At 36.1% G+C, this 19,544-nt stretch overlaps 1 protein-coding gene across 1 annotated transcript; it reads right to left on the reverse strand.

Annotated features, from left to right (window-relative positions):
* Nucleotides 1-341: 341 nt before the first annotated feature.
* Nucleotides 342-19,259, reverse strand: LOC149942755 (chorion peroxidase-like). Its single transcript, XM_090178574.1, has 12 exons — nucleotides 19,154-19,259; nucleotides 17,303-17,520; nucleotides 12,599-12,769; nucleotides 3,436-3,705; nucleotides 2,901-3,023; nucleotides 2,590-2,831; nucleotides 2,386-2,518; nucleotides 2,191-2,318; nucleotides 1,924-2,126; nucleotides 1,683-1,852; nucleotides 1,498-1,606; nucleotides 342-435 (listed from the first exon to the last, which is right to left on the reverse strand). The coding sequence occupies exons 1-12, from the start codon at nucleotides 19,216-19,218 to the stop codon at nucleotides 351-353; spliced, it is 1,917 nt and encodes a 638-aa protein (XP_090034700.1). The 5' UTR covers nucleotides 19,219-19,259; the 3' UTR covers nucleotides 342-350.
* Between the last annotated feature and the right edge of the window lie 285 nt (nucleotides 19,260-19,544).

Below are 19,544 nucleotides of genomic sequence, written 5' to 3' on the forward strand. Positions count from 1 at the left end.
AATATTAACTATATTTTTTTGCACGCGAGGGGGAATTAGAAAAAAAAACTAAATTAATCACCACAAAACGCGTACTTTTTGTTCTTAAATATTGGGGGATGGGGGGGGGGATTTGGGAAATGGAGGAAAAAAGGGGAGGGGGGATGTTTAGAGAGAAAATACTCAATATGCACACCCGGTGGCGTCGCGGTCGCTTTTGTTTCACCTTGTCTGTATATTTTCGTTTTCTCCTCTTTTTTATTTACTTTCGTCGTGTGTGAAAACGTCTTATTTTGGAAACCATTTTTTTTGACACTTGAGTAACGCGAATAGATCATTTTTTTTAATAATTTTTGGGAGGCTTTCTTGTATTATTTCTTGTGGTAAGAGATATCCTTCCATTTCGTCAAATCTAAGAGAGGAATGTTGTGTTCCGCGCATCCAACTCGAGGGTTTCTGAAATAAAATAAATGAGAGTTAGATTGAAGGGTTTCTATAATCGACAATCGACACGGAATAGTCCTTTAAATAAAACATAATTCATAGCCGATTATAGAGTTTGTGCTGCCGTGGCTGGACTTCTAACTGGTTTGTTTATGGTTTCTCTTTATAATTTTCTATGCATAGATTTGGCAGCATTTTTCAACAGGGGGCAAGACAGTCCGAGAGGGATTTATTTAAACGCCTATATGTCGATTTTAGAAACTAGTACCGGCCAGGGTTGGACATAAGGCACTAGTCACGGCATTTGACTACTAAAATGAATGCTCTGACAACTAAAATTAATCGAAATCTGGGGGCTCACTAGTCAATTGGACTAGTGAAAAAATTACCTAAACATTCATAAACAATGGCGAATATGGCGTATCATAAATTCTTCATTCATTAATCCCATTTGATTTTAAAAAAATTACAACATTCTTGTAGAGCTTGTAGAAAATCAAGAGTGTAGAGAGTCCACTGCACCTCATACAAGTTCAGATTCAGAATCTCTACCTCAAATTAATGCGTCATTTGATGATATTATCAATGAAAATATTTTAAAATAGTTAAAGACTCTAAGTCGCGAAAAAATTGTGATTGGCCAAAGTCATGTAATTCAAATGGTAATAAATTCCTGTTTTAATTTGGACGGGTAAAGCAAGTTGTTGGCTGTCCTTCTGGTTTTTATACCCTCCTTTTTACCCCCACTAGTCAGGCTGACTACTAAAAAATATATCCTCATGTCCAACCCTCGTGCCGGCGCCATCTCTAAATTTCTGGCTGAACTACTAATTTACAAAGCTTAAAAAACTGTTGTCTGCTAAATGCAATGAAACTAGAGATGGCAGTTGGGTAATTATAATATTTCGTCTGCTATGACGGGTAGATTTATTATCCAGTATATTTTTACTAGCTTGGGCAGTGCGATCGACGTATTGAACTAAAATACTCATAGAATAAAGATAGTTCTTCTATTCTTAGTTCATCGTGGGATGGAAAGTAAAACCATTAAGATTAGAATGAAGGACTACTTACTGAGCCTCTTCGTGGAGCAGCATGGCGTGTACTTGAACGTCCAACATGTCATCGGAGTTGTCGCACAAAACTCGACATAATCGTACTTTTCTGACCTCCTCGAGTTGTTCTGTGCGCGGTTAAAAAAGAAACATTGTCGTTAAGATATTTTTTACGTTTTAACCGCGGCATTCACCGTGACCAACCTGGAGTGAAAGACGAGGGCCATCCTGGGTTCTCGTACCAGAATCGATCTCCGCGACGAATGTTGGCGAATTGTTCGGAGATGAGACAGGCGAAAGTTGGTCCGATGGCTCCTCCCTCAACTGGATATTCCGAAATACCAGCGCTCCACAAGTCAATGTCGTCCACGTGCCTACGAACAAACGAAAAAAGGACCGTTGTATTCTTCGTGTACTGATTGTAGATTTATCTAGTTTGATTTACTTATAAAGTTGGGAATATCTGTAAACGGTTTTATTGGGCATAACTCCGATCAAGTCCCAGAAGTCGCGAGCCTTGGGCAACCCGCAGTATTCCCTGTAGAGATTGTAGCCTGGAATGCCCACTTCGCGGGCACGTTGAAGATTCAGGGAGGCCAAGTCCATTCCAAATCGGTCTCCGGGTTTCTCGAACAAGTGGTTCGTTACCTATAAGAAAGAAAAAATTCACTTAACGTCCCAGCTAGATGTATGGAAGTTTTGGGCTCCTTACCTCAGTAGTGACTTCGGGGTCCATTCTGTTGGCTTGTTGGTTAACTAATCCCATGATGAAAGAATCGACCACTCCTGGTTTGTACAAGTCGTACGGTTGGCGGATGAGTTGAGACAAACGAATGGCCTCTGTTTCGATTGGAAAAAATCCGCGTTAACACACTATCCTACAATCATAAGGGATTTGAACACTTACCCAATTTCTCGTGGTACTTGTTGAATCTCTCGGTGACGTCTGGTAGAAGACTGTGTCCGAACCTGAAGACGGCGGCTTGGAAAGCTTGTCTGATTCCGGCGTTGATTTTGGGACTGTATCCTTCGTAGTAACCCTATAGACACGAAAGATACGTTACACTCCAGCCAATTCACGTACGAGTTACAATTGTAACATTTCACTTACGTGTTGAGCGAGCTCCAAGTCGTATTTCTTCATGTGGGCGGAACCGAGGATCATGGGTAAGAATTCGTTGAAGGTGATTTGTTGAACCTCAGCGATGACGATGTGCCTGGCTTCCTGATAGATGGTCTCGTCGTCCCAGTGAGGGTTGATCTGAGCCAAGCCATCGGCCACTCGGTTGTGCTCTCTCATCCAGATGGTGTGCATGACAGTAAGGGCCAATTGTTCGTTGACTCGTTCGTCACCTGCGTGGTTAACAAAGTTAGCTATAGTTCTTAATAATCGTTATCACTGGCGAGAATCCGGCCACGTACCAGCGTCGAAGCAGTAGACATTTCGGGGTCGAGACATGCATCCGACGTCGGCTTCCACGGTTTTCATTGGCAACAAATCCTTCATTCCCAACTCCTTCCACAATGGAAGGGACTTCAGACGACCTGTGTGCCGAGAAAGACATTGATTTCTTTGTTAATTGCGAATCAGCAAGAATGATGATTTTTGTTAAACAAACGATAAAAATGGATTTCCGTTAATTTGATTTAGATCCATTTTTTTGGGGTTTTAATTAGTTTTAGGGATTTTTAAACATTCATTTTATTCTGGACCAATTGATTAGTAATTTGACTGCAGCCGTAATTTTAAATTAAAATTATATTAATCTTAATTAAATTTAATTGTATTCATTTTTATTTTTATTTCCTCTGAATTTCAATTACCACATAAACTACTTTCGTAGCTTTTTTAGGCGATATAAATCAATTATTTATTTAAGAAAATTTATTGGTTTAAATAGCTATTTAAATCAAAATCAAAAAGATTGATTTAATTTCGAATGAGGGTGATTTTTACCGTTTCTGAATGATCGCAATCTGCTGGCGATTTCTTGCGTGCTTCCGTAGACGAAACCGGCGTCCAAGTAGGCTGAGAGGGTGTTTTGAGGGGCCCGCGGTCCCAGGGTGCATCCTGGCTTCAGACCGGCCAAGAGTCGGGCGAAGTCCAAACATCTGCGATTGAAGAACTTGTAGAAGGGGTCGTTCTCCGGGATGTCGATGATCAGACAGTTTGGATGACGCTGGTGCTCTGGGAACTTGCAACATTCGATATCTTGACGGTCGTGATCTGCGATAAATAAAAGTCCAATTTTAACTTTACACAGTTGCGCATTGTAGATCAAGGAGGGGAAAAACTCGAGCTGCGCAGGTGCGTCCTACGTCGTCGCTTCCCCCGCTTCAATCATAGCCCTTACGGAGGCAAGAGGTCATCCTCTTATTTCTCTATTTATCGGCATCTTGTGACGTCATGAGCTCGTTTCCCCCCAAAAACGGTAGACCGCCTCGTCCCCGTGAACAAATTTTATAGCGTGCTGTAATCGTGCTTACGAAACTTGATCATAGATGGCGTTTCGATTACTTTTATAAGCACTTAACGCTTGCCACTTAAGTCGATATAAAATGTATGTCAGCGTAAGTAGCTACCGTTTATAGGCGTAACCCGCGTGATCTATCCATTTTGAGAGGTACGACGACCTTCAAAATTTCAGGTTTTAATCGTGGGCAGTTCAATTACAGTGACCGATATAGCCGAATATTTCTTATAAAAAATACAATATAAGTAAACCGATACCACTCTCATTGTCTTCGATTTAGGTGTAGGTTCAAGATCAAACCTAATTGTGAATTTTAATATAAAGACTACGTGTATTCGTGATAACGTATTAAATCAATTCCGAGACCATTTTCTGAAGCATTATAAAAATAGGGTCACTGGGTTCGAGGTTGATGTCAATGCCAAATACAGGCGTGTTTTTCTAGACATTCAAATAACTTTATACTTAATTTTATTAATGTCCATCCAAAATCGTCGAATTCACGGTCTGATAAATGCCATTTTCAAACGCAGTTTCACACGTTTCATTCTCAGATCTCTTTATCTGATGTGTATACGCCGAATGAAATATGTGGCGATAACTGTTTGACCTAATTTTATTTGGACAGAACATGCCCACACCAGCCCCACCTTTAGAATGTCTTTAGGTAAACCGTATTAAAAAATAATCCTGGTTAAGTACCCCTAACACGCTAAGCACTCCCTTAAAATACTCTCCTACATAAAAACAGCGTGTTCTATATTTTTTATATGTTACTTCCGCTCCTCGATACATCCGGGATTATTTTTTTTCTATTCAATTCGATTTGGTATTTCCCTGAAACAATAATTGCCGGCCGAAAGTACAATACGCAATTTTTTGGTAAAATACCCGTACACCTTTTATATAAATTACCGTATTAATCAATATTTGGCGTAAGTCGCTGAATTAATAATTCGAGTTTGTTGGAAAAAAAGCTAGCGCAACTAGGCCAACTTGAATTATATTCGATAGAGAGAGTTATTAAAAACGAATAAATATAAAAAATACGCAAATTCGTTTCCGCGATTTTAACGTCGAGTACTTTTCTCTCCATTGTTTCCAAATTACCTAATTTGTTTAGAATAATTATTTTTGATTGACGACGGTAGTGGATGTACTGTGGTTCGAAATTTTGCGAGAAATTCTTAAATAAAATTGCGTTATCGTAAAAAAAATTATTAGTTATAAAATAAAAAATAGGTCAGTTTCATCGAAATCGTATTATAAGAGATGGTGTTTTTAATATCAAACCGCCGTTTTTATTTAATATTTTTTTTTATTAAAATCCGGTTTTTCTTAAATTAAAATTAGCTCATTATGTGTAAGTTCATTTTGCAAAAAATACTTTTCGTAAAGTTTTCGTTGGCCAATAAATACCTATGTTCCAAAGGGGGGGACCCCAGTCTTACACTTCTCACACTATAGGCTAACTAGGGGAGCCGTTTACAAATAATCTAACGCACTAACAAGGAGGGAGGGGGGGGGGGGGCAACTAAATGTTACATTGGGTGTCACTTAAATTTTATGTAACATACCAAGAATGTATTTATTTATATTTAGGAAGAATGATTATGTTGCGACAATCGCCGGGCACGTTGAACGCCTTTCCCCCGCGGGGGGAAAGACAAAACGTCACCGGCGTTTGATTACCATCGCGTTAGGTGACGTAAACTTTAAGCAGCCAATGAAATACCGGGACTATTCGTTTTATTTTAAGTGGAGGAGCGTACTGGGGGGACCACCGGGTGGATTGAGAGAAAGGCTAAAAACCGTCTCAACATAGACATTCTCCCTAGGTATAAATAAATACATTCTTGAACATACCAAAGTTTTATACCTAAATTATCAATTATTCAAATTTATGAAATATTCACAATCGCAATTTAATACTTGTTTATCTCAATTAGCCAGTTTCAATTATGCAAAGGTATTTTCAAACACCACAAGTACAGCCAACTTCAATAGTTTTGACGAACGCTTTTATTTTACGGAAATTGGCCAAAGTGGTACTTTAGCGCGAGACTAATTTTAAGAACGCGCTGCCTTATTCCGTGCTAAATTTTTAAAACCGATAGATGGCGGTAATGTTATTGGAACTGGCAAATTATAATAGTATGATTAGTTTTCTAAAGGTAAAACAATAAATAAAGAGTCTTAATTTTAAAGAAATTTAAAATTTTTAAGATTTATAGTATAGTTGAGAGGATATTGAGTATTATCAGAATATAATGAACCGAGGTTATCGAAATAGCGCTCAGAATCGGAGGGCGTTTTCCTTATGAAAATGAACATTGAGTCAAATTAAAGCTAATTTCCATCCCCGTCTTTTGACGCGATAAATTGCACTTGGGAATTGTGGGTATAGCTATTTCTATGTATAAAAAATCGTTTCATAAAAACCAAAACTTTTTTTCGGCCTAGGAGCGCGCAAAATTTCAAATTCGAGGTCAAAATGTAACTTCATAAGGAAAAAGCCTCCAACATGGGGAGTATAGCAGTCTGATAACTTCGGTTCATTTACTTCTGGTATTATATTATCCGAATTGTAACTCGTCGTTACGATGGGTTCAATAAAGTTGATATTTTGCTTTACGTAGTTTGTGAACCGCCCCAAATTGAATTTTTTAGGATTTCATAACACGCCAAAATGATTAAAACGATACGGGTCTAAGTTGCACCAAACGTGAAGGTGTTATTAATAATGAGACCACGTATACCAGCTGGGGTGCAGGCCTGAATACTAACGCTAGCGTTTAAGTTTCTTTGGGTTTTTTTTGGTTGTGGGTATCCCGGCGCCGGCGACCCGACTTCGCTAAAGTGGGTCACCTTGAGCGAAGGCCGACTGACCTCAGCGCCAAAACGCTGTAGCTTATAGAGATTGCTATTATTTATGGACACTACTTTCCTCGATTATAAATTTAACTGTGGGCGGAAACTCACCGTCTCCCGGCCGCAGAAATCATTTGACCCACTGGTTTACTTCATAAAAATGACCTTGCCGAGATTCACCTCAAAAACGCGATGGGATGAAACAGCCCCACGCTAACCATCAGCGGGAAGTCCTATTTTGCGGAAAGAATATTTTTCATACTTTTGCAAAACTAGTGCGAACGTAGCTAATGCGGCAATTTTCAAGAATAGCGCCCCCTCCTATATATTTGTTTTGATTGTGCTATAATATTGTATTTTTCGCAAGGAATCTATTGTCGTTAAGAATATTTTTCGGAAATGAATACTTAAGGCGATATAGTTAATTTAAAATTATATACTTGATGCGTAAGGCTTGGTACTGTCCTCTAGGTCGCGTTATAGAGGGCTCATGACTTTTTTTAGTATGGGGTTGGGGAGGTGCCGCGCGCCCCCAGCGCTCGAGCGAAGTGAGTGCGCGGCGCCAATGTATAGTCTTTGGATAATTTTAAATTAACTATATCTCCTTAAGTATTCATTTCCGAAAAATAATTTTAACGTCAATAGATTCCTTGCGAAAAATACAATATTATAGCACAATCAAAACAAATATATAGGAATGGGCACTATTCTTGAAAATTGCCAGTTCTCACTAGTTTTGCAAAAGTATTCAAAATATTCTTTCCGCAAATTAGGTCTTGAAAATGGCCAGCTCGTACTAGTTTTGCAAAAGTATGCAAAATATTCTTTCCGCAAAATAGGACTTACCACGATCAGCTCTTGGCATAATTGGTCACCATCCGTTGTATTTAGTAATTTTATTAACATACTTGGAAATCAATTCGAGACCAAATGCCAATATTTTAATTTAAGAAATTTGACAAATTTGTGCCCCAAAACTAATTTTAAGCTTTCAAAAATTAATTTAAATTTTATAATTTTTTTTTAAATATGAACACCAAAGCGAACTTATAATTTTAAAAATTGGTTAAGTTTGATCACCAAAGCGAATTTTATAAATTTTAAAATTAGTTAAGTTTGAACACCAAAGCGAATTTTATAATTTCAAAAAATTGGTTAAGTTTGTACTACACCAAAGTGATTTTCATAATTTCACGAATTAGCTTAAATTTGGGCACCAATGTGAAGTTTATAATTAAAAAAATAGATTACATTTGAATACCAAAATTAATTTAATAGTTTCAAAAATATATTAACACTGGAAAAAGAGTTGAAAATTGTATTCAAAACTGAAATTAATATTATGAAAAAGAGGTGAAATTTGTATAGTAAATAATTTTTTTTATAATTTAATAAATAGTGTTAAATTGGATGCTAAAGCTAATATTAAAATATAAAAAATAGGTTAAAATTCGTATACTAAAGCGAAATTTAAAAATAAAAATAGGTTAAAATTCGTATACTAAAGCGAAATTTAAAAATTAAAGAAATAGGTTAAAAGTCGTATACTAAAGCGAAATTTATAAATTAAAAAAAATAGGTTCAAATTCGGATACTAAAGCAAAATATAAAAATTAAAAAAAGGTTCAAATTCGGATACTAAAGCGAAATTTATAAATTAAAACAAAAGGTTAAAATTCGGATACTAAAGCGAAATTTATAAATAAAAAAATAGGTTAAAATTCGGATACTACGGCGAAATTTATAAATAAAAAAAATAGGTTAAAATTCGGATACTACGGCGAAATTTATAAATAAAAAAAATAGGTTAAAATTCGGATACTAAAGAAAAATTTATAATTAAAAAAAAAACAGGTTCAATTTGAAAGTATTTACTCGGTCGTTAGACCCTGAAAATGTGTAATTTATAGAAATGGAAAAGAGGAAGAGAGTCTGCTCCGAGAGCGACATCGTGGAATATATTTATTTAATGTACGCTCAACATGGTCACATTTTTTGTGGTTAGGAGGGGGGCTAAAGGGGGAGGGCATACGCGATGAAGAGGAGACTCAATCGAGGTCAACGCATCTTGAAGGAGAAAAGGCGATTTCTGTAAAAGGTACTAAAAATCTTCTTCCCATCATTTTCTGGGTTAACGGACCGATGATCTTGTTCACTTCTGGGGATTTGCCACAAACTGGCTCCTGCTGCATTTCATTTCCTTTTTCAGTTTCTCTCTTCATTTGTTCGATTTTGAAATATTAACCAATTTAATGACCGGATTTTAGATTTTAATTTCATTTAACATTAATTAATTAAATTTTAATTTCATTTAACATTAATTAATTAAATTTAAATTTCATTTAACATTAATTAATTAAATTTTTATTTGTTTAACAATAATTAATTAAATTTTAATTTCATTTAACATTAATTAATTAAATTTTAACTTCATTTCATTTCTTAATTTTTTATACATTATGTACATATTTAAGGGTGATTAATTAAATTTTAATATCATATAATGTTACTTAATTTAAATCATTTCTTACTTTAATTTCATTTAACATTGCCATATTATGTTTTAAAATTTTGTTTGGATATTTAGAGACGATTAATTTTATTATGATTGAATTTATTGCTATTTAATTTAAATTATTTAATTTAAAGTTTTATTTTAAATTCATTTAACTTTTTAACGGTGCTATTTTATGTATTTATATATTTTTTGACGTTCAGGGATACAAAATTTAAGAAACGTTTTTGGCTATTTAATTTATTCCTGAACGTACATTCCTTAAAAAAAATTAGCCAATGAATTCAAGACATTTTTCTTATTAAGTGGTTGCAGTGAGAGCTACACTCGCTTCGCTCAATAACTTAATTCAAACATAACGGTAACGCGCGTAGAGAAAAACATCTAATTTTAAATGTTAATGTATTTAAATCTACAGGCGCTGTTGGACCAGTTTCGAGTTGGCTCCACGCCCAATGCGAGAATGATTTATACGCTTTTAATTTAATTCTTTAAAAAATAAAATTAAAAAAAAACATTTACTACATGGAAAAATATAAGTCGTGTTAATTATTCATTTTAGTTACAATTCCCTGAGCGGTTCTTAATTTTCAGCGTGATTGAAACGAGTGGTTTTTGGTGGAGTGTGCACGCGCAGAATGGCCTCGCCCCGCGAAAGGGTGTGGTTCGGACACATCCCGGATTTTTTCTCCTTTTCAGGGAAAAAAATATCTCGTTAATATAAAATGAACGGTGTTCCCTTTAACAATGGCTCGTCTATGTCATTTATTATTATCTTAACCTTGAAATTTTGGGGGAATACACCGTCGTGTCTGCCTCAGTTTGGAGCACAACGTTAAGAGAAAAAATGTTTCCGGCTCTGATTTTTTTTATTTGAATTTGAGCGCCGGTAATAACTTTTTTTATTTTAATCTTCATGAAGGACCTTTTTTTTAACTTTTTTTAATTTTTTGGGACTAGTCTAATTGGAACCTGACAATATTATGGCTCTGTCACAAAATTTTATAAAAAATATTAAAATATTAATTTGATAATTATTGTAATTGATATGTACTTTGACATTTTAAAACGTTTTTTCAACTGATCTGCTTAAATTTTAAGAATCATTTTTTGTACCAGAAGCGAATAATTTTCTTTTAGAGATAAGTAAGCTATTCCGGCTCTGTCATATAATATGATGTAATAAAAAATTAAAATAATGATTAGGAAATTAAAATAATAATCGGAAAATTAAAATAATGATTTGAAAATTAAAATAGTGATTGGAAAATTAAAATAATGATTGGAAAATTAAAATAATGATTGGAAAATTAAAATAATAATCGGAAAATTAAAATAATGATTTGAAAATTAAAATAGTGATTGGAAAATTAAAGTGATGATTTGAAAATTAAAATAGTGATTGGAAAATTAAAATAATGATTGGAAAATTAAAATAATTATAGGAAAATTAAAATAATGATTGGAAAATTATTGTAATTTATATTTAAAAAACACTTTTTTTTCAAATTAATATCTTACAAATATAAGAATTATCTTAAGAATAATTAGAGAGAAGTATACACGTCCTACATTTATTCGTTTGAAACATGTACCTTAGTAGGTTCCCGTCACTTTTTCAAAATGTGTCAAATATAATTTATTAATAATAATAAAATTTTCGTGATAGAGTAATTTGTTTAAATATATTTAAAATGCATTGATGGAAGGGCATTTGCCCCCCTTTGCCAGATTGTTATTGAAGGATACGTTATCCTTGGCTCAAGTGCCCCTGCAATTTGCTATTGACTAGACCAATTCTGCCTCTGTACTCGGAACCAGATCAAGGTAAACTCGACTACCCGCACCGGGGTATATCTGGTTAACGCCCTTACCTATTCAGTGTACAGACGGCCAATATCTTCGTACGATTGCCGTCTGTGGGATACGATATTTGGACTGTGAATGAGCTCTGTACTTTTACATTCTATTATTCTTCAAGGTTACATTTTTCTTAACCACGAAACAGTTATTGGAGGGTATCTCAGTTTGTACTTTCTCCGTTTCGTTTTCGCCCAACACCCAGATTACCCTCCTTGAACTTTAAATTTGACGTAACAATTCCAGAGAAAAGTTCCCATTAATTTTAAGCTCGTTTAGGACGAATTATTTTAAAATTACCTTCAATTTCTTATTATCGTCTTAATTCAGATGGTAATTAAACCCTAAACTAAAACGAAGGTATTTTAATTACTAAAAAAGTATGATAATTCTTTTTTAACTACTTATACCAATTAGTCGTTAAAGTGTTCTTAATTTCTAATATTCATTCATTTATTCGTAAAGGTGGGGTTGAAATTTAGGTTCAAACTCGGGCCTCAACCCCGATTACATCCGATTGAAAATGGTCAAAAACGTGATTTTTGATTTTTTCTTTTTTTTGCATCGAAATAATTATTTAATTTTAAACCAGTTTCGACTTTAATATCCATTAGAAATTTTGAATTACGTATGTGACATTCCCAAACAGAGTAATTAAACAACTAATTTTTTTTAATTGTTGTTTCTACGATCGTAAATATGTATTCCAGCGAAGAAACCGCGAAAGGGTGATTTAAAACAAATTTTCCAGGTATCCGCCCATGTGGCAAATTTGGAATGCGTAGCGCCTACAGCCTAAATAAGTGTCTTATCTGTTAAAATTAATTGTTAATGCCTCTAAGCTGAATTAAATGGAGCAAAATCATATCACTGCCTATTGACAATTAAGGCGAAATAAAAAGGTTAATTAGTTTGGTTGTTTTTCCCCGGATAACGGCAAGGTATTTTTTTCGGCTGGTGCTGTAACTAGAGTCCTTTTACTCGTGATCTTTTAAGAGGAAATTTAAGATTGGGCGTTCATTTTTCACTCAAGGTTTCGCGGATAGCGTTGGTCCAAAACTGTCAAAAGCAGCCGAATGATGCATCGTTTCAGTTTCACCGAATAAACCTTAACACGCCATTCCGAGAGGTCGGCGGAACAAATAAATTAACCGCAAAAATTTCAATTAATCATTAAAATTAGTATTATTTGTTTTATACGAACAAATTATACGAATAAACAACGATTTAACATGCAAAATTAATCGTTTTTTTAGAATATTTCTGAATAATTCTCGGTTATGGATAAATATAAACAATCGTATAATTTCTTATTCAAACGCCGACCTCTAGCCATTCCCGTTACATTACGGTTAGCTTTGCGGTTCGGGAGTGAATTACGGTGGTCAGTATGCGCTTACCCAAGGTCGGTGCGGCGAGGGTCAAGTCGTGGTCAATCATTTGACCCCAAGCGACGGCGATGAATCGGACTTGTCTGTGGTGTTCGCTGATGTCCTGGTGAATAACGAAACTGACCAGACGAGGGTTGGGCAAATCGCCTCCGGTTACTGAACGACGTGGTTCCAAAACACCTGCGATTTTAAAAAATAAAAACGTTACGAATTTTTGTTGTAAATGTATTGGTTCAATCTCACTCGCACTTAAATACTTTTGGGGTGGTGTTTGCCATTTTATCAATCAATCAATTTGATTTAAATCAGTAATTTAAACTGTGATTTAAATCAGTAATTTAAACTGTGATTTAAATCAGTAATTTAAACTGTGATTTAAATAAAATTAATTTTTTAACACTTCAATGAGTAGCAATGTCAATTCAGAGCAAACTAAATTAAATTTAATTAACATTCATCTAAATTTTAGTTTACATTTCCGCAAATTAATTGTTTAAAAATAAATTATCAATAAAAGTTGAACGTTCTAACCTTACGCTGTTATAAGTATGAAATAAAATCAATAAAAGTTGAAAGTTCTAACCTTACGCTGTTATAAGTATGAAATAAAATCAATAAAAGTTGAAAGTTCTAACCTTACGCTGTTATAAGTATGAAATAAAATCCATAAAAGTTGAACGTTCTAACCTTACGCTGTTATAAGTATGAAATAAAATCCATAAAAGTTGAACGTTCTAACCTTACGCTGTTATAAGTATGAAATAAAATAAATAAAAGTTGAAAGTTCTAACATTACGCTGTTATAAGTATGAAATAAAATCATGGAGACACACGAATATTATTGCGTAAGTAAGGTGAATTTATTTCACAAATTCATGCCTCTCCATGATTTTATTTTATAATTATAAATAAATAAAATGTAAAATAAATTAAAATCCGATTCAAATAAAATTAATCGCTTAAATAAAAAATCATCAACCCTGTTCTAGACTAAAATAAATTACTGCAGCAATGAAAAAAAGGCCGAAATACCGCCTTAATTTATAGCTAACAAATATGACCTCAAGACATTTCGGGGATTTCCAATACTTCAATTTTCTTCAGACGAAATATTTCGGTTCCCACAGATTTCCAAAAAATGACCCGAGAGAAAAAATTCGTTTTGAATACCATTATAATCATAAACGCCTGGAGTTCACTTTTTAACGACCATTTCATTGTAATCCAAATAATGAACAAGAAACGCGTAATAAGCGAATGCTCCTCCGAGACATAGATTTGTTTTGAAAATTGATCGACACTTAACCTAATAAAACGAATGATTTGAGGCGTTATTGATTATTTTGACACTTTCCAAGGAAATAATTTAAACAAAAACCCATCTCAATCCCGTTGGAGGGTTAACAGTCGCTCGCGCCGAGAAGATGAGAAAGTAGGATCATTCGTCCTCACGAGAGCCCCTCGGGGACCAAATTTCTTCTGTTTTTTGTTGGCCAATAATTCATTTTCCTCAATTTGGAACGAGCGCGAATCTATTGGGAGACAAGATCCCTTTTGATGGCAAATAATGATAGGGCTTAGACATCAGTACCTCGTCATCCCCTTCAGGGTTTTCTTGTATTTATTAAGAGGACATTCGACTCGAAATAACGAACCACCGCGGCCTTTTATGTGGGCCAATAGTTAAAATAACAAACAAGATTACGGAAACAAATGTGTACTAAATTTCGGGAGAAAAAGGGAAATTAAATATCTTTTCTTCAAAATAAGCAAATCTCTGTAACGGTTCCCCTATTTCTCTTCGTTTTCAGTGACCCGTTCAATTCTTTAGTTATTGGGTACTTTATACGTTCAGTTTCGAAATTCGCACTTTCATATCGGATTTTTAGGCCAAAGCGTTTATTTCAATTCTTATCGAAACTATACTGGGAGAGTAATTTGTTTATACTATAATTCTACTATGATTCTATCATTCGTAAAATAAATAGAAAATTATTTTAACCAAGAATGTATTTAGACTAATACGAAAAATATTTGGAACGACTGAATGACTCCGCAATAGCATAAGTAACATAAGAACAATAAGTATGACACTTCCTATTGCTTTAACGCTAATTTTCTAACCGAACCTTTTTGCGGCACTGATACTCTCTTCATGGATTAATTAACGACGGATAGTGTATTCTATACACAGTCCGTGAATTAACTAAGGGATATTCCACCGCCGTAGAAAACTAGTCAAATCATTTTAGCTGCGCATGCGGAAATCACCTTTTTACCGATACAACCGGATACACGTTTTGATTTTCCCGCGTGGAACATATTTGAAAAACCCACTGCAACCGCGAGGGCTGGGATTAACAATAGTAGGGCCTACCTGGATATATCACTCTAGCGTTCCGCGTGCATTTGTTAAGTGTTTGTTACGGGTTCTGCCTTGTAGAAGGCTACGTGTTACGGGAGTTTCGGAAATTCTCCGTTAACTTCGCCGAAGCGGCGCTGCTTTCGCAAAAGTCATTTGCTTGTCAGGTTTTTTATATAGTGATATATCCAGGTAGGCACTACTATTGTTAATCCAAGGCGAGGGGTCTCGATCAAGATGTTTGAAAAAATTTCGGTACGAGTTAAAATTGATGACGTCACTCAGATGAGCCTCCGTTGATTTTCAATACGATCTCATATGGGTGACGTCACGATTTTACCTAGCAACGCAAAAGCCGTAATATTTTGATAAAAAAACCATGCGATCGAGGCAACCTTATAGTTCCCTTTTTACGAACCTTGCTGCAACCGCCCGTTCACGCGTTTTTGTTTGTATCGGTAAAATTTAAATTTCCGCTATTGGCGCTTTTCGCTGATAGGTGGCATTCGGAACAGGCGACTTCAATATTTTTGAGCCCGTGGAATATCCCTTATTAATTAATCCATGCTCTCTTCAAGCTGTGACTTGGACTCGCGACTTACTGTTTCGGATGACTACGTTTTGATAAAAATTTAAGCCTAATATCGGAGAGCACGTTCTGGAGTCGCGTGCGAATCACACGTGATAAAAAACATGGGCTCGTGGCGTTTTTATTTTTTATCATTTTAGCCTAATATTCCGCCTATCTATCGGAAAGCAGATATAATAATAATAATAATCAGCTAGGCTAATACCCAAGGCACCACCTTAGGCCTAAGTCATCAAGCGACTTTTAAAGCCAATAATCGAAAGTCTCGCAAATATTTTAGAAACTAGAGGGCTCTGTGCTGAGAAAACATCTTGATTAAGGAATAACTATCTTGTTAGTTGTCATACTTATTCTTATTATGTTACTTATGGCAATAGTCATGGTTAAAAACTAAATATTGAAATTTAACAAATAACTAAGATTAGATTTGGGAAAATAGTCCGCTTAGTAGACGTAAATCGAGCGGCTAACGGACTTCTCGAGTTGTCCGCTACGTGGCTCTAAATAAATTAAAAAGACTAATTGCTTCTATTACTCTTCCGGGTTTCAAATGCATATCTTGGTCGTAGCGGCTTACTTTTATGGTATAATTTGTCAATTTAACTAAATTTATTATTTTTGAATACTTTTACTTTTGATGGTTCGCGATTTTCATCCTGTTTTTTGGTCGTCAAAGCTAAATTTATTTATTGCAATAACATTATTATTATTATTAGTTGTTTATGGAATTTAGTGGAATTTCAACTCAAGCGTAAAAACTTTATTTTTAATAACGATAAACATTGTTTTGGATTACGACAACAATGGCAAGGCGGGCTCATTGTTTTTTAGCCAACATGGCTTTGTTTTCGTTTACCAGTTAAAAAGGTAAAATTTCCCGAAAGTTTATTTCGATTTCTAAAGAGTTCGCCCGAAGCTCAGAATGGCCCGTCTGTGAAGCGTTTAGTTACGCACGCTCGCCTCAGTTTGGACACGCCACTTTCTATTGTTGAAGGGTTTAGAATTGAACGACCATGAAGGTCGTTCGACGACCTCTTTAGTAACCGAGGCAAGTTTGCCTATAACGTCGGGTTGGCGTCAAAGCTACCTTAGCCTAAAGGCGGAAGACAATTTTTCTAGGTATAGGCTTCGAGCTTAGGAAATATAGCGCCATCTGCCAACTAAATATGTGAACTTTCAGCTGTTGTTCAGATAGAATTTTTATCGAGCAGACAGCTTTCATATATTCAATTTAAAACTCGGTCGGTAGGCCACGATACTTGTGACCAAATTTAAACTACGCACGAAGCCTATAGATGAAACATTTCTCTAGTGCTTAAAACGTTTTGGTGACTAGAAACGAGTCTAAAGTCCCATTTTCATGCTCGCTGGTAGCGGATAAAAATCGTCAAAATTCGCTTCCGCCACTCGCAAGCGTGAAAACAAAGCTAAGATATCTGTTTGAAACAGATCGACGCGGAAAGTAAAAAAGTGTGTAGCTGAAGCGGATTTTGACGATTTTGACCCGCTACCAGCGAGCATGAAAATGGGGCTTTAGTGGCGTAACGGCGCTAGCTTCACTGAGGTTGCTACAGACAAATTAGAAAGTCATAGGAACATTGGCACCAAGTCATCTAGCGTCGAAGACTAGCGACTTATATATTGCCTTTAATTCAGGTGGCCGGGTTACAATGCGTAGGAGGGTGGTGGCAAGCCCTTCATGCCACGCGAGCCAACAGCTCCCTACGCAACAACAGGGTTTCGCGTTGAACGGGGCTCTTACCATCGGAATAGACAGGTGGCAAGAAACGGATCATAGCGGATCGGGTACTTCCCCAGGAAGGATTCTCGAGGTTATTGCACATGCCGGTCAGGGTTCGGTAGCGACTAATTTCGCATTTGACGGGTCGCAGGAAGGTCGGGCAGATGTCCTTGATGATCGTCTTGGACGTGTCGATGCGGGGAAGACCGTGGAGAACGGCGTTGTAAGACAAGCCGAACCTGTTAAAAGGAATAGAAATTGAAATGGAAACATGCGTCTCATTCTCCTATCTTATTTATTTACACTTTCATTAAAATATTTGTAAAAGGGGAAAAAGAGATTTATTAGCCACGAAACGAGATACCCTGCGCCACACGCGGGACGTGTTCTAATCATGACGCGTGTTTGACATTTATCACGAAGCTTCAATTATTCGCACTCGACCTAATCTCATTTCTTACGTTGCTAATTGGCCACGCGGCTAACTATCGCGTTAAGCTTGCTTTTGAGATTCATAAATCACTCAATTCAGTCCATTATCTGGAATTGCTATATGGTAGATATTTATTTGCCCAGGGCTATTTGCCGTAAGTAGGAGAGGAAACCAGAAGGAAAATTAATTTTTGTGATATGAATTGCGTAGCGGTCCAGAAAGTTTTACAGACGGACGTGGTAATTATTAGACTTTATACATTTCATGAACACTCGAAGTACGCAAGTGCGATCTACAACACTAGATGTATAGAGTGTCGTTCTCTACTCGTTTTTTGTATCCAAATGGGCTTCCCGCTATGCCTTTATCGGGCGCTTGTGACGTCAAGAGTGGGTTTCGTATCACCCCAAATATTTCACTCCCCCTAAAACCGGGTACCAACGCGTCGGCATGATCGTAACATTAGCGATATAGATAAATGGGTACTTCTCTATAAAATAACGATTAAATACTTCTGGTATAATGGAGTCCGTTTTGGGAAATGTGTTAATCTCAAGTTTGGGTCGTGCTTAGATCATTTGTAGGCTCTACTTAAATATGACAGAACTGGGTTGTCTGCGGCTCAGTTTCTTCATCGATGGACTTTAATTATAAGAGTCTGTGTAGGATTAATGGAACGAATGTTTGGCGTAATTGCTATAGAATTGGCGATAACGCACGTGCCAGCGTCGAAACTCATTAACCCAGCGCCGTGAACGAATATTTGCCACAGTATCTACATTTTTAGAGAAGTTGTAATGATAATGGCGTCTAGTGGGGGGAGGGGGGGAAGACATGGTAATTGACGCCGTGAACCCTGGATTACCCTTGGCACGTTTTTTACTCAGCATCGTATCATCTTCCCCTCCCCTCGAACATCCCATTAACATTCCCGAGTGAAGAAGATGGGTAGAAACTAACAGTCAACGCGCGCTTCTAGGTCAAGGGTCGCTTCGCAAATACCCGATTATTTCAATAATTCCCATTCAACAGTTACCCAAGCGTAAAGACAAATACATTATGACGCGTACTAGTGGTAACTAAGCTTCAGATTTCACACCATCGACGCGGCGTTTTGGCTTTTTGAAAACCAATTCTTATTTCTTGCACCGTTTTAAGTCCGAGTGGTAAGGACCATATAAAAGGAGTCCTTGCACGTCCAGGCTCTGTATATTAATTAATACTATCGAATTACTAGAAAATATGACAGAGGAATAGCAACTCCAAATTTGACAAGATTTTAAAATGTATCTCAAAGTTCTAAAACTAGCAGTACTTTCGGTTAATTTATATTTCAATTAACGAGGCTTAATATAAAATACTTCGAGACGATAAATAAAGTAGCAATTCCACCGCTACATATTCTTTGGTTTTATTGAAAAGCCTATTCCGCTACTTACTTTTGGGATAATATTTTGGTGGCATCTTGCACAATATCGGCCGGCACTTCGATGTGTTCTGGCATTGGAAGGTCGGATGACAGTTCGAAGATCTCTTGAGGAATGCTAGTGTCTGCGTGTTTACGTGGAAGAAACGAATAAGTTAGAAATAACGCCCGACATATCTTAATGGCGGATCTAACAAGGTGGATGCCACTTACGGTGAGATCTTTGCTTCGCCTCCAGGACGGCATTGTTAATGTCCTCGTAGGTGATACACAGTTTACCGTATCCTACATCCGCCGATACTTTTAAGCTGCAAATATTATTAACGGATTTGGTATTTGAGGACAGGATAACAAACATTTAGAGGGACGCTTTTATAGGTTCGATATTAATGCTTTTATTTACG

This window comes from Leiobunum rupestre, chromosome 6 (assembly GCF_980474605.1).
Source record: "Leiobunum rupestre chromosome 6, qqLeiRupe1.1.hap1, whole genome shotgun sequence".
In the NCBI taxonomy this organism is placed as follows: domain Eukaryota; kingdom Metazoa; phylum Arthropoda; class Arachnida; order Opiliones; family Sclerosomatidae; genus Leiobunum; species Leiobunum rupestre.

Excerpts from the sequence above, each read along its gene's own strand:
- LOC149942755 (XM_090178574.1), bottom strand. The coding sequence starts at position 19,218 with ATGCCAGAACACATCGAAGTGCCGGCCGATATTGTGCAAGATGCCACC. Across the intron at positions 2,319-2,385 it reads CAAGTACCACGAGAAATTGG|AGGCCATTCGTTTGTCTCAA; the intron begins GTAAGTGTTCAA and ends CAATCGAAACAG. Across the intron at positions 436-1,497 it reads CTGCTCCACGAAGAGGCTCA|AAACCCTCGAGTTGGATGCG; the intron begins GTAAGTAGTCCT and ends ATTTTATTTCAG.